General features: G+C 42.6%; 1 protein-coding gene across 3 annotated transcripts in view; it reads right to left on the bottom strand.

Moving 5' to 3' along the window:
- Positions 1-13,065, bottom strand: part of CAMKK2 (calcium/calmodulin dependent protein kinase kinase 2) — a 190,314-nt gene that overhangs the window by 21,399 nt on the left and 155,850 nt on the right. For all 3 annotated transcript variants that reach the window (XM_077461985.1, XM_077461983.1, XM_077461984.1), the window contains exons 11-15: positions 10,115-10,168; positions 5,643-5,716; positions 3,559-3,646; positions 2,242-2,370; positions 740-840 (exon numbers count right to left, since the gene is read on the bottom strand). In XM_077461985.1, the coding sequence (XP_077318111.1) occupies positions 740-840; positions 2,242-2,370; positions 3,559-3,646; positions 5,643-5,716; positions 10,115-10,168 (446 nt within the window). The remainder of the gene's footprint in view (positions 1-739; positions 841-2,241; positions 2,371-3,558; positions 3,647-5,642; positions 5,717-10,114; positions 10,169-13,065) is intronic.

Genomic DNA, 13,065 nt, shown 5'->3' with positions numbered 1-13,065 from the left:
ATTTAAGTACAAAATACAACAGCAGCCACTACTGAACTAGTCGGTGCACATTTTGTTTACAGCCCTTTATAATTATAAATGACAAAACATTGTCATGGCTGGAAAATGTTCACCTCGCTACTGAAGTGAGGGACACCATACCGCTGCTGAGATAATGCAGGAGTACACTGGAAATTTGTTGTAGCATTTCTCAGGGCTTAGATGTAGTTTCAGTAATCAGCCAGTACAGAAATATTGAAGCTGTGCAATTTGTTTGACTGCCTATTGAGTCACTGACCTGGAATGAGCATTTGTCAGAAGCTGCAGCTTTACTGGTTGCGTTCTGAATATGCTGGGCAAGATTAACCATTATGCACAGAAATATGAGGGAAAGAAGCAACTTTTCCCTATACAGTTAGTGATCATTCTATTTTTCTCTATTATCAGTACAGACACAAGCATCACCATTTTCTATGCAAGGTTAGGGCCAAGAAAACAGCTAATGTTTTACACAAAAAAGGTGTCCTAACAGAGAGGTATTACTTAGGGTGTCAAAAGTTGGATGCTTACAGGCTTCTGTAATGAAAAGCTGGCCCTGCACACAAGTAACTTCCTAGAAAGTGAATAAAATATCAGGATGACGGCCAACAACAATGCAAGTTGCCAAAAGCAACCTCTGTATCTCTATTCAAGCAAAACCATACTTCAGCCTGCTACTTGGGAACTATAAACAAATGGATCACAATAACGGCCCACTTACGTTTGTAGATTTCGAGGGGAGGACAAGGATCTCTCGTCTTTCCTGCTTCCTTCAAATGGATTTCCAAAAGATCGCTTCCGAAGCATAGTTTTTACCAATATCTGTGAGGGCATAATAAACATTTTAAAAAGCAGATATTTTCTGATCATTTTCTAATTAACTAGAGTGTGAAAAACTAGGCAAGTGTTATGCCACATACTGCATGTACAGTATACACATACCAGCTACTCTATATAGTATAGAATATAGTTCAAACACAATGCTATTATACTGACCAGGCTATGACTTGAGTACTGCATCTTAGTTAACATTGTACACATTTCAATAAATTATCAATTAATCAAATTTTAAAATAGATCTAAACCCCGAAGAGGCAATTCACAGTTAAGCAATGCAGTAACACACGTTATTTCAATGCACAATATGAAAGCTGAAACACATTACACATTAAAGGAATGCACCTGCACTGCATCGCACAGTGACACGCTACCAAGAGTCGTGGTGCGCGGCATAGGAAAAAACTATGTAGGTCCGATTTTTGGCGTGTTGGTGGCCTATTCATTATTTATTAGAAAGAGGGCAAGGAGGGAGATGGAGCATACTCACTGAGGGTGTAAAGGTAAATTTGTTTAAAAACCCTACGGAAAGGCTGACAAGAAACAGAATATGTTCTTTCTCTACTATAGAGGTATATAAAAAGATGAAATAAGGAATACAAAACTGTTGTTGCTGGTACAAAACAACTAGGTTTCAAAGAGACAATAAAAGTGATAACATGAAAGAAACATAACACAAAATTTAAGAGGTATGGATGTGGAGGTATGCTCAGCATATGTTGCAGGAGACCTGGAAATTTCATTGGGCTCAATAATAATTGAACCAGCATCTGTCTCTATGCTATCATGACAGCTTTGTCAGAACTGGTAATCAAGTATGGATGACATACGTAATCATCATGGACAACGATCTGACATTTGCCAAAAAGGCCAGTGTTAATGTAAGGATTTGTGGAAATGTTTCTTTATACTTTTGGATTGAGTAGGGAAGGGTTAAAAACACATTTGGTTTGCTGTATGTGCCATTGTGGAGATTTCCTGGGGACAAGATATATGAGAGTAAAGCTGAATGTAGACAAGATCCCTTTCACTAACACTGACAGAAAACAGGAAGTGTACTTCCTTTTATCTATTATACAGAACTGGGGAAAAAAAAAGTGCACAAAAGCTGGATCGCTGATGGCAGGAAACAATAAGGTTTTACATTTTAACCTCTGAAAATTAAACCAAAAAAGTGCATTAGTCACTATGGACAATAACTCTACATTGGTTTCCTACTACTTTCTTTCATTATTATTTGTATGCAATCCAGCAGGCCCATGCACTACATAGTTGAAGGTAAATATAAAGGAAACAGAATAGGAAAATTGTATATTGTATAGCCAGCTTAACAGAGAACAGGAGACAATGCAAACAATAATAGCACAAAGCAGTCTGTAGACATACCACTGTAGCCAAGCTGGGGATGTGTTTCACAGAGTTTTCCACTTCTTCCTCAGTGACCTCTATCAGAGTGCAGTTTTCATCCTCACTTGGAAGAGGCTCTGCGCCATGCTTGGTGACCCATGGGTGCAGCTTAAAACAGAAAAATATGTTGCATTTAAGCATTGTAAAAATAACACACTATACATATTTGTAGGGCTTTAACCGGTACCTGCCACACACACACACACACACACACACACACACACACACACACACACACACACACACACACACACACACACACACACACACACACACACACACACACACACAAACCTGTACATACAGTATGTTTAGGTGTATAGCTTCACCATGTTTTAATTTTGTTACACATCTCAAAGAAAAAACATCCACTAGGCAGTATTAATAAAATAAGAATTGGCTAATAGCATTCTCGCTTTCCAAGAGGAAAATGTCCAAAATACACACAGTGTTTATTATTTACAATTTTACTTTAGAATATGTATTTATTACAATGTTTCCTTTTTCTTTTATTCAACCCTGTTGGGGGGTAGGTGGGCTTTGGTGAGATGTCAGGGGAAGACGGGAGGGACAGAAGGAGCACACGGCACGGAGGGGGCCCGGAGGAGCAGACAGAGGGGAGTCGGAGGAGGATACAGGGGACACTCAGGAATGATCAGTACGGCAGTGGGGGAATTTATAATCTCCGGTCTCCCTGTGTGGCTTTCAATAAAGCAGCTAAAACCACGGAGGGCAGAGGAGGAGAAGCTGCTGTCAGCTGCTTTGCTGAAAGCCACACAGGAACTTTCCCTGCCACCGCACCGATCATCCCTGAGTGTCCAGGTATCAGACTAGGCATTGGGAGCATTTGCAGGAGTACAAGTACCCCTGCAAATACTCAGTATCGGCACCGATACTAGTATCGGTGCAACCCTATGCAACACTAGGGATTTGACTGGGCTCCTCAGAAGCTGCTGATGAAACAGATGTGCCCTTCCCTGTAGTGTTAGCCCCACTCCTTTTTTTTTAAGACATTGCAAGCCGCTAAAAGGGAGCACCTGGGTATAGTATTTACACCATCCCAAAAGGGAGACCCCTTAATAGGGCTCACCTAGCCTCTAGGCAACAATCCTGCTAAGCACCTTAGCCTGACAACCTTAGGAGTAGTTTTCCTCTCACTTCCTGTCTCCCTCGGTTTGTAAGTACGAGTTGTATGTAAGCCAGATGTTTGTAACTCAGGGACTGCCTGCACATGGGATTAGGCACATGTTGGAGCACCTCTATATGAATAAATCATGGAGAAGAACATTGAGTCACCTTTATATCAGGTACAGTAAGCCTAGATTCTGGGTTTTTATCTAGCATCTTAACAATTAGATCCCTTAGGTCCTCTGAGATTTCTGGCCTGTAAAAAAAATACAAATAAAAAAGATTACTAAAAGTTGTTTTTGAGTTTTTAATTACTGTACAGTAACCCTGGCATGTAACATGGCTTTGGGGATGCTTTGTAGATGCTAGTAAATAACATTTACGGGAATCCAGAAAGGCCCCAATAACAGGTTTCAGTTCTGTTTGAACTACCTGCGTTTAATTCAGACTAGCACTTTCACCAGTGTTGGTAACGTGCAGAAAATTCAGGTACTTCTTACAACCACCACTTTAGGAATCTGACAGTGCACAGCAGTGGGCAGATTTGAAAGCCACTATTGGACTGAGTAGCAACTATGGATCTGCCCACTCCCATGCTCTGTCAAAAAGTGGAACAGACCTGATGGGAAATTAGTCTTGCAGTTCCCCATTAGGCTCTTTCCACCACTAATATAATACCTGGTACACATGTTAAGTTTTTTATCATTCAACCCAGCAGGCTGATTAAAAAAAAAAACTGAGGAGGTTACTGTACTATGCGATGGTAGTACAGCGATCTCCCTGCTGTGCTACTGAGGAGCTTACTGTACCAACTATGCAATGGTAGTACAGCGATCTCCCTGCTGTGCTAATGCCAGTGCCTGTGAGCACTGTGAGTGTGTTCTGCCCCCCCCCCCCTGGCAGAACACACCAGTCAGCGCTCACAGGCACTGGCTGTAAGCACTGATCGGCTGCCGATCGGTGTTAATTTTGTCCTCAAAATTAACACTTTTATTTGATTAAGTACGACTAAAACAATTCAGATGACTAAAATACAACCAAAACTAAAATGGTATTTTAGTAAAAAGACTAGGACTAAAACTAAATCGAAATTTGACATAAAAATTAACACTGGTTATACTTTATATCACAACAACTAAATCTGTGTCTGTAGTGCCTGTTCAAACTTTAATACCATAAATAATAACATGTTATTAGATTTTTACTCCAGGAGTATATAAAGAGTTTGGCAATTCTAGACAAATGCTTAAAATAATGCATTACAATTTAACTATACCCATTCGATTTTAGTCGACTAATATTTTAGTCGACTAAAATGTACTGGAGATTTTAGTCAACTAAAATACGACTAAAACTAAAACAATTTAGATGATTAAAATACGACAAAAACCAAAATGGAATTTTAGTCAAAAGACTATGACTAAAACTAAATTGAAATTTGATGTAAAAATGAACACAGCTGCTGACTAACACAGCTGCTGGTTGTCCAGCATGCTCGGTCGACCGAAGCCAGTTGCAAGACCAGCTTCTGTTGGACGAGGAGCTGTATACACGGGCTGAAAGTCGGCCGGTAACTGCCAAACTGTTTTCGGTCAGTGAGTACCGAGCTTAGAACTCTTTGGCCAGACGTTTATCAGTATAACTGGCACAGAAGCTGGGGGGTTGGGGGAGTGAGTGCACTGGAGAAGGAGTGTGGATATTTCTTCCTCAGTGGAGACACGGACAGATTCATATACAGGTACATGAATTGTTTGAGCATGAAACCGCTGCTCACTATGGCCGGTCCTAGTATGGCTGTAGGTTATATAAATATATGTGAAAGCCTCAGTCAGTGGCGCTCCTCTATGATTAAGCCTCGGTGGGTGGGACAAAAATGTCAGGGGCGAGGCCAGAGGAGCGACATTGACTGAGGCTTTAACATATTGTTATCCATACTAAGACTGCCCATGGGGAGCGGCGGATTCATGTGCAAATGTTCATTGCTCACTGGATGAGTTTTCTTATGCTTGCATCCCTGCTATCCTGAGTGCCAATGGGGCTCTACACCTCAGCCTGGAGCCGCACCACCCAGTACTAATGGCCTTAATATAGATACAAGAATTGGCTGTCTACGATACCCTTTATGAATACCGATGGTAACTGATGCTCACAATAACCAATCAGATCAGTTTCTACTTGTATTCCTGTATTACTGGTATTTTCCATACGGTTAAATGACTACCACACTACAAACAGGGGACAGTGTGACTTACTGGTCTGGAATTTCCAGTGGTTGATTCTTTATCTTGCTGTGGAGGGATAAAATCCTCTCATCCATAAATGGACACTGAAAACATCAAGATGTCAGTAAACATATTATGCAGCACCAATGTGATTTACAAATAGATGCAAATACATTTATAAATATTTTAGGCTTGGAATGCGTGTTTTTATACTCCAGTTTATATACAGTACAAGTTACTTAAAGGGAAAGTACAGAATTGTTTTCTGTTAGTGCAGTTAGAGCTAATATTACATTGTTTACATTATAGAAAATGTTATGTGAATTTTAAATTTTTACAAGCTTGCTCTTCCATGTTTGTTATATACGGAGATTTGTAGCGTGGTCAGCTCTCAATGGCTGGAGAAATATCAGCCACAAAGGGAGTGCACTGTTCCCAGTGAGTCAGATTGGGAAAGAGAGGAAAAGTAAAACAAATATAGTGCAGTATTATAAAAATGTAAGCAAAGCTCTAATGAACATATATAGTTGTCTGTGTACAATAATATTGATAAATCAGAAACAATGCTGTTAAAGCGGTTGTATACCACTGGACTTTTTTTTTTGCCCTGCAAGGTAAAGTCATAATGTGTTAGTATGCATTGCATACTAGCACATTATGTGAAACTTATTTAAAAACAAAGCTGTTTCAGCGGCGCGATGTCAGTGCTGCAGCTGCTTCCATCTTCACCCGCCTTGCTTCCGGGTTCACAGGCTCCAGCCCCGTGACTGGCTAGAGCCACGATGACGTCAGTCCTGCGGGAGCCGCCGTTCATGGCACAGTCCTCTGAACGATTTTTTTGACACCTGAAACTGGCGTTTAAAACGTCTGTTTATCTGTGTTTTACCACGTTTGCGTCTAGAAGTGTTTAGTTAAAGTGGTGTTGCCCCCCAAAAAATAAAACTACTTAAAATTCTTTAAAAAAATCAAAAAAAAATAATTGGCAAAAAAAAAATTTTTTACTCACCTCTAAATACCGGTTGCTAGGGGGTCCCTCGTAGTCTGCCTTCTTCATTGCCCGGGCTGGTGACATCACTTCCCCTCGCGCCGCACATTCACCTGGGACCTGTCACGTGTCCCAGGTGACTGTACGGCGTATCACGGCGCCCTGCGCCGCTCGCGCATGCGCAGTGGGTGCCCGGCTGTGAAGCCACAGCCGGGTGCCCACAGTATGCATGACGGCGCCGCGAGCGGAGCGGGGAGCGAGGGGGGGCTTCGTTCCCCCGCATCGCTGGACCCTGGGGCAGGTAAGTGTCCGATTATTAAAAGCCAGCAGCTGCAGTATTTGTAGCTGCTGACTTTTAATTTTTTTTTTTTAGGGGGTACCCCACTTTAAGATAACATCATAAGACCCTCCCCAAGCTCAAAAAACAGTATTATTTAACCATTTCAGCCATTTTGTAAGACCAGAGCGAGTAGCAGCAGTTGAGAGAGCAGCAGTATACTTGTATTTAGCGTGTCATGTTGCCTGCCACAAGTTGTGGATTGTCCACTTGCCATGTCACTTGCCACAAGTTGTGGATTATCCACTTGCCACCTCGCCTGCCACAAGTTGTGGATTGTCCTCTTGCTACGTCACTTGCCATGTCACCTGCCACAAGTTGTGGATTGTCCACTTGCCACGTCACCTGCCACAAGTTGGTTGTTCAAATCTAACAACACATGGGTCAAATTCCAATTATACTTTGGATAACAGCAATGCTAGTGGTGTATTGGATTGGATCAAGGGCTCATTAGGGTATATAAATAGTCTATGAATCATTGCAAGCAATTACAATTTTTAAAAATATGTTTTTAATGTTTTTCATCATTTGCCACAATTTTTGAGATTTTTAATGTAAAAAAAATAAGTCACCTTTAAAAACGCTTATAAACGAAGACGTGGCTAAATGACAGTACCGCGTTTAGGCCCCTTTCACACTGGGGCGGTTTTCAGGAGCTACAGCACTAAAAATAGTGCCTGTGTAGCACCTGAAAAAAATCGGGCCCTTTCACTCCCGTGTGAAAGCCGGAGGGCTTTCACACTGGAGCGGTGTGCTAGCAGGACGGTGAAAAAAGTCCTGCTAGCTGCATCTTTGGAGCGGTGTATTCACCGCTCCTAAACTGCTCCTACCCATTGAAATCAATGGGGCAGCGCGTCTATATCCCTGGCAAAGCGTCGGTGCAGCGGCGCTTTGCGGGCAGTTTTAACCCTTTTCAGCCGCTAGCGGGGGTTAAAACCCCGCTAGTGGCCGCATACCGCCGCTAAAAATAGCTGCGCTTTACCGCTGATGCCTGCACCGCCCCAGTGTGAAAGGGGTCTTAGCATCTGAAACATGGAAATCTCATTTTTTACCTTCAAAGAAAGGCTGTTAAACGCAACTGCCTAAAAACAACTGTAAACAAAACTGTGTACATGGTCACGTAGGATAACATTGAATGAGTTCAGGGGCAGTTGAAAAAAACTTCCAACTGCCTCTGAACGTCCGTTTAACAGCCTCAGTGTACACAGGGCCTAAACCATTTTAAAAACAATCTAATGCTTGTTATCTCTCAAAACAAAAGAGAAACATTTCCTAATACCATTTTCCCTACACAACTAAAACTTCACTGATGAAGGGGTCATATGGGTTACCATAAAATAAGCAGTATCAAAGGCACTCTACTTCAAATTAGGAATGGTGGAAGCAGAAGCAAGCCATGGGCCCCAAATCTGTGGATGATCTCTAGTATCTAAAATAGGTTTAAATTGGGGCAAATATAGCTCAGTCTGTTTTTTTCCAGGGTCGGAGACTTTACACAAATTGGACTTTAGACCCTCTCCTCTCCACTTTGTTTCAAAGGTTGTGGCAAACAGCCAGATTCTTTTCATTTCTTTTTTTTAACTGTGTACCTATCTGCAGGTATTGGTCAGAAGTTACAGACTTGCTTGAGATATTCTTAGGCATACTGGAACATAGAAAATACCTTCCAAGAATTCTCTTCTTTCATGTTAAGGCTATTCTGGAAGAGACTCTCCTTCCCTCCTGACACATGTGCATGTATGTTGGTGGCTCAAAATGTTTTTTTTTTGGGGGTGCTTGAGTAGAATTAAAAATTTTTACACTCTTTTTTTTCCCCCCACTCAATTTTAGTTTTATTACATCGGGGTCCAATATCTCCCAATGTGATATCAGACTGTAATGACAAGTTCGCTTTAATGAAGTCTCCCCTACCCTCCACTTAACCTAACGGAACACAGACTGTGCTTCATTAGCTTCTTCCCAAGACACAGCTGTTATAGAAAATGACAGCAGAAACCCGAAGTGACATCAGTTCTGGGTTCTTACTAGCTAGCAGAGATCAGAGAACAGCTGTACAGCCACCTGATCTATCTAAAAGTTGACTGGTAATCAGATGTACAGGCATTTGTATGCAAAACCCCTTGCTGCTGCCAATGTTCAGTACTTTGACCTGTAGACAAAAGAAACAGAGTAGCTACCAAAGTAATAGTGCTTCTCTATGTCTTGAATCTGTTTATAATCAGTGTCAGAAGGTCCGATTTCTTTACAGCGACAGCCAGGAATTACTGGCAAATGCATGAACGGGGAAAGGATACCTGTGTACATCAATTAAGTTTTCTGGGGGATGTGTAACACGCAAGTGATTAAAGTCTATTTCCAGTGCATTTAATTATGCAAGTTGACACAAGCTGAAAAATAGCAAAATGAATACCTATGGCATGTTTGACCTTACACTCTATGTGAGATCAGTCATTAACCTGCAAGATAGTTTTCTAAAAATAAACCACAGAAAATATAATTATACAGCATCTGTATAAGGCCCCTTTCACACAGCCATTCTAATCAGGTCACCTGTCAGTTTTTCAGGCAGACCTGATTAGAAGGTCCATTCGTTCCTATGGTCAGACAGGTGTAAATGGACTTGTGTCCGATTACTCGCAACCGCTGAAAGAGCAGAGCGGATGTGTCATCCACCCACTCTGCCCCGATCAGTAGGGGATCTGTGAGCTGATCCCCTGCAGATCGTAATGGAATCTGCCCCATGTGAAAGAAGCCTAAGCCCTTGTACACATGGTCGGACATTCTGACAACCAAATCCGTTGGATTTTGTCCGAAACTATTGCATACACACGGTCGGACAAAGTTGTCGGAAAATCCGATCATTCAGAACGTGATGACATAATTTCGTTACGATGGGACTACGTTCAGGCTAGTAGCCAATAGCTTTGGTCTAGGAATTTGATCTGAGCATGCGTGGCACTTTGTCCGATCTGAATTCTCTACACACAATCGGACAAAGTCCGATCGGACCATGTTGTTGGAAAAACTTGGTCCGTCAGATACTCCGACGGAAACAGTCCGATGGAGCCCGCACATGGTCGGATTATCCGACAACACGGTCCTATCGGACATTGTCCATCGGAATATCCGACCGTGTGTACAAGGGCTAAGACATACACAGTGATTTATAAAAATACATACCTGGCCAAATACAAAACAGTGCAAGGTGACTCCCATTGCCCAAACATCCAGAGCCTGCAAATAATGCAAAAAATAAATAAAAAATAAAGGTTTTTTTAAAGTGTTAATGTGCTAACAATGTACACCTGCCATGCACAGCAAACTATCACAAGATTCCGTATCCATAGCAACTTTCCCACACCTCCTACTCAGAGCATACATGTGAATTATCTGCAGATATTAATCAAAGAAGGAGCAGTGCAAGGTCACTATAAGATATAAAGCATGTGGCTTTGTAAAGAATACATCCCTTCGTTTTATTGATTATATGGGTATTTTAATGGTTTGGAGGTGTTTCCATTCACTACTGATTTTACTGCAGGGTCAATTGTAAGATATTTGCGGTATTTTTTTATAAAGAGTCAAGATCACATAACCATTTCACAAATTATCACTCCTTAAATTACCATTAGCTTCTGCCTGTGATATTTGAGTTTTTTTTTTTTTATGAGGTTAAGAGAAGAGTATGGATCCATTTTGGTGGTGATAAATACAGATAAATACAGATTTAGAAGAAATAAAGATTTTCAATAGTTTAAAACCTATATCATAAAATAATAATATATTGCAAATCTATGCTATATTTATGTGCGTAAAACAGGATTTTTGTACTCTCTTTACAATCCTTTCTAGGAGTCCATTAAGGGCCGCAGGAAATCTCAAACCTCCAGGCTATGCTGGCCGCCTACTCCTTCCTACAAGAAGACTGCACATTTGCAAACATACAATAAGGTGGCAGACCAGCCCAGGATAACCTCTCCAACCACCTCAATGGACATGAAAAGGATTTCATGGTGGATGCTAAAATCTTATTTTCTTTCTCCCATTTTGATGGACACAGGAAGTCTTAAAGGATAAGTTTACCTTTTGAAAAAATAATTATAAATGCACAATTTACTGCAGGTAAAAAGTGATTTAGACCCCTTTCACACTGGGGTGTTTTTCAGGTGCTTTACCGTAAAAAAAAAGCACCTGTAAAGCGCTTGAAAGAAGCCTCCTCTGCAATCCCAATGTGAAAGCCAAAGTGCTTTCAAATTGAGATCCCTTTCACAATGGGGCATTTTTCAGGGGCTTTAGCTGTAAAAAAAAAAGCGCCTGAACGAAGTTGCAACTGCAATCCCAACGAAAGCCAGAGTGCTTTCACACTAAGGTGCTGCGTTGGCGTGAAATCAATGGGAAGCGCCTGCAAAACGTCTGAAATGCGCCTGCAAAGCGCTTTTGGCAGCGGCATTTTGTGGGCGCTTTTAACCCTTTATTTGGCCACTACCAGGGGTTAAAAGCGCCCCAATAGTGCTCAAAAAACACTGGTAAAGTGCTGCTAGTTTAAGCGGCGCTTTACGAGCGTTTTTCTGGCACTGGCAGTGTGAAAGCGCTTTTACATTGGGATTGCAGATGAGGCTTCTTTCAAGCGCTTTACAGGCGCTTTTTTTAAACTGTAAAGCGCTTGAAAATGCCCCAGTGTGAAAGGGGTCTTAATATTCTTTTTCTAAGGAGCCTGCAGAGCCTTGCACCCACGATCAATAGATCACAGGTGCAATGTCAGGCTCCTGCACCTGTATTTGATCTGCTATCAATCAGTAAGATTTCTGGCTTCCAGGTGTTTTCTATACAGGTAACGAGCTGGGATTAGAAGCGCTCCCTAAGAGCCGGTTCACACAGGGGCAACACAACTTCCAACGTGACTTTTGGAGGCAACTTGGACACGACTTGTCAACATGACTTGGGGCGACTTACAACACGACTTCAGGTCGCCCCAGGCCAGGCAACTTTTGCCGTGGCCAATCAGAGAATGAGCTCTCAAGGGGGAACTCATCGCCAAAAAAAAAAAAAAATGGCGTGGGTTCCCCCTCCGGGAGCATACCAGACCTAAGGGTCTGGTATGGATTTTAAGGGAAACCCCCTACAATGAAAAAACCAGACCCTTATCCGAGCACGAAGCCTGGCCGGCCAGGAAGAGGATGGGGACGAGCGAGCCCCACCCCCCGGACCATACCAGGCCGTGTGCCCTCAACATGGGGGGTTAAAACACCTTGTCCCCATGTTGATGAGGACAAGGGCCTCTTCCCGACAACCCTGGCCGCTGGTTGTCGGGGTCTGCGGGCGGGGGGCTTATCGGAATCCGGGAGCCCCCTTTAATAAGGAGGACCCCAGATCCCAGCCCCCCACCCTATGTGAATGAGTAAGGGGTACAATGTACCCCTACCCATTCACCTGGAGAAAAAATGTCAATAAAAAAACACAAAACAAGTTTTACAAGTCCTTTATTAAGCAGCTCCGGGGGTCTTCTTCTGACGTCGGGGGGTCTTCTGACGACTTCTCCGCTCTGTTCGGCCTCTTCTCCTGGGCTCCTCCGCTGTCTTCTTGCAGCTCTTTTACTAGCGGAGGAGCCCAGTCTCCTCCGCCTTCTGTCCTTCTCTCTTCTTCTGATGTTGACCCGGCGCTGTCTTCCACTGTACTGGCTTGTGCGGCGTGCGTGGTGACTTATATAGGTATGGGGCGTGGTCACCGGATGATGTCACACAGTGACCCCACCCCTTATGACGTCACAGTCCCAGCATGCCCCAGGACTGCGACGTCACAAAGGGGCGGGGTCACCGTGTGACATCATCCGGTGACCACTCCTCCTAATCTCAGCTCGTTATCTGCACTGTATTGACAACTACAAGCCATCAACTGCAAAGGTTGAGGGTACTTTTAGTCTACTCATTCACAGGAAACTGTGAATGTATGATGCAGCCATGTGGGCAGAGCTCCGCATGGCCGGCATGTTTTCAAATTGTGACAGCGGGGAGGAGATTGGGTGGGGGGGGGATGCTGAACATGTTACACCTTAATACGGGTATAACACATAAAATGTTCAGAAAGGTAAACTTAGCCTTTAAACCTTCAGGATGTCCAAAAGCAATCCTACT

The sequence above is a fragment of the Lithobates pipiens genome, unplaced genomic scaffold (assembly GCF_037356315.1).
Source record: "Lithobates pipiens isolate NorthernLeopardFrog02 unplaced genomic scaffold, aLitPip1_a1.2 Scaffold_3, whole genome shotgun sequence".
Taxonomy (NCBI): domain Eukaryota; kingdom Metazoa; phylum Chordata; class Amphibia; order Anura; family Ranidae; genus Lithobates; species Lithobates pipiens.
Note: the sequence above shows the minus strand (reverse complement) of the source record. Positions and strands in the feature narration are given on the sequence as shown.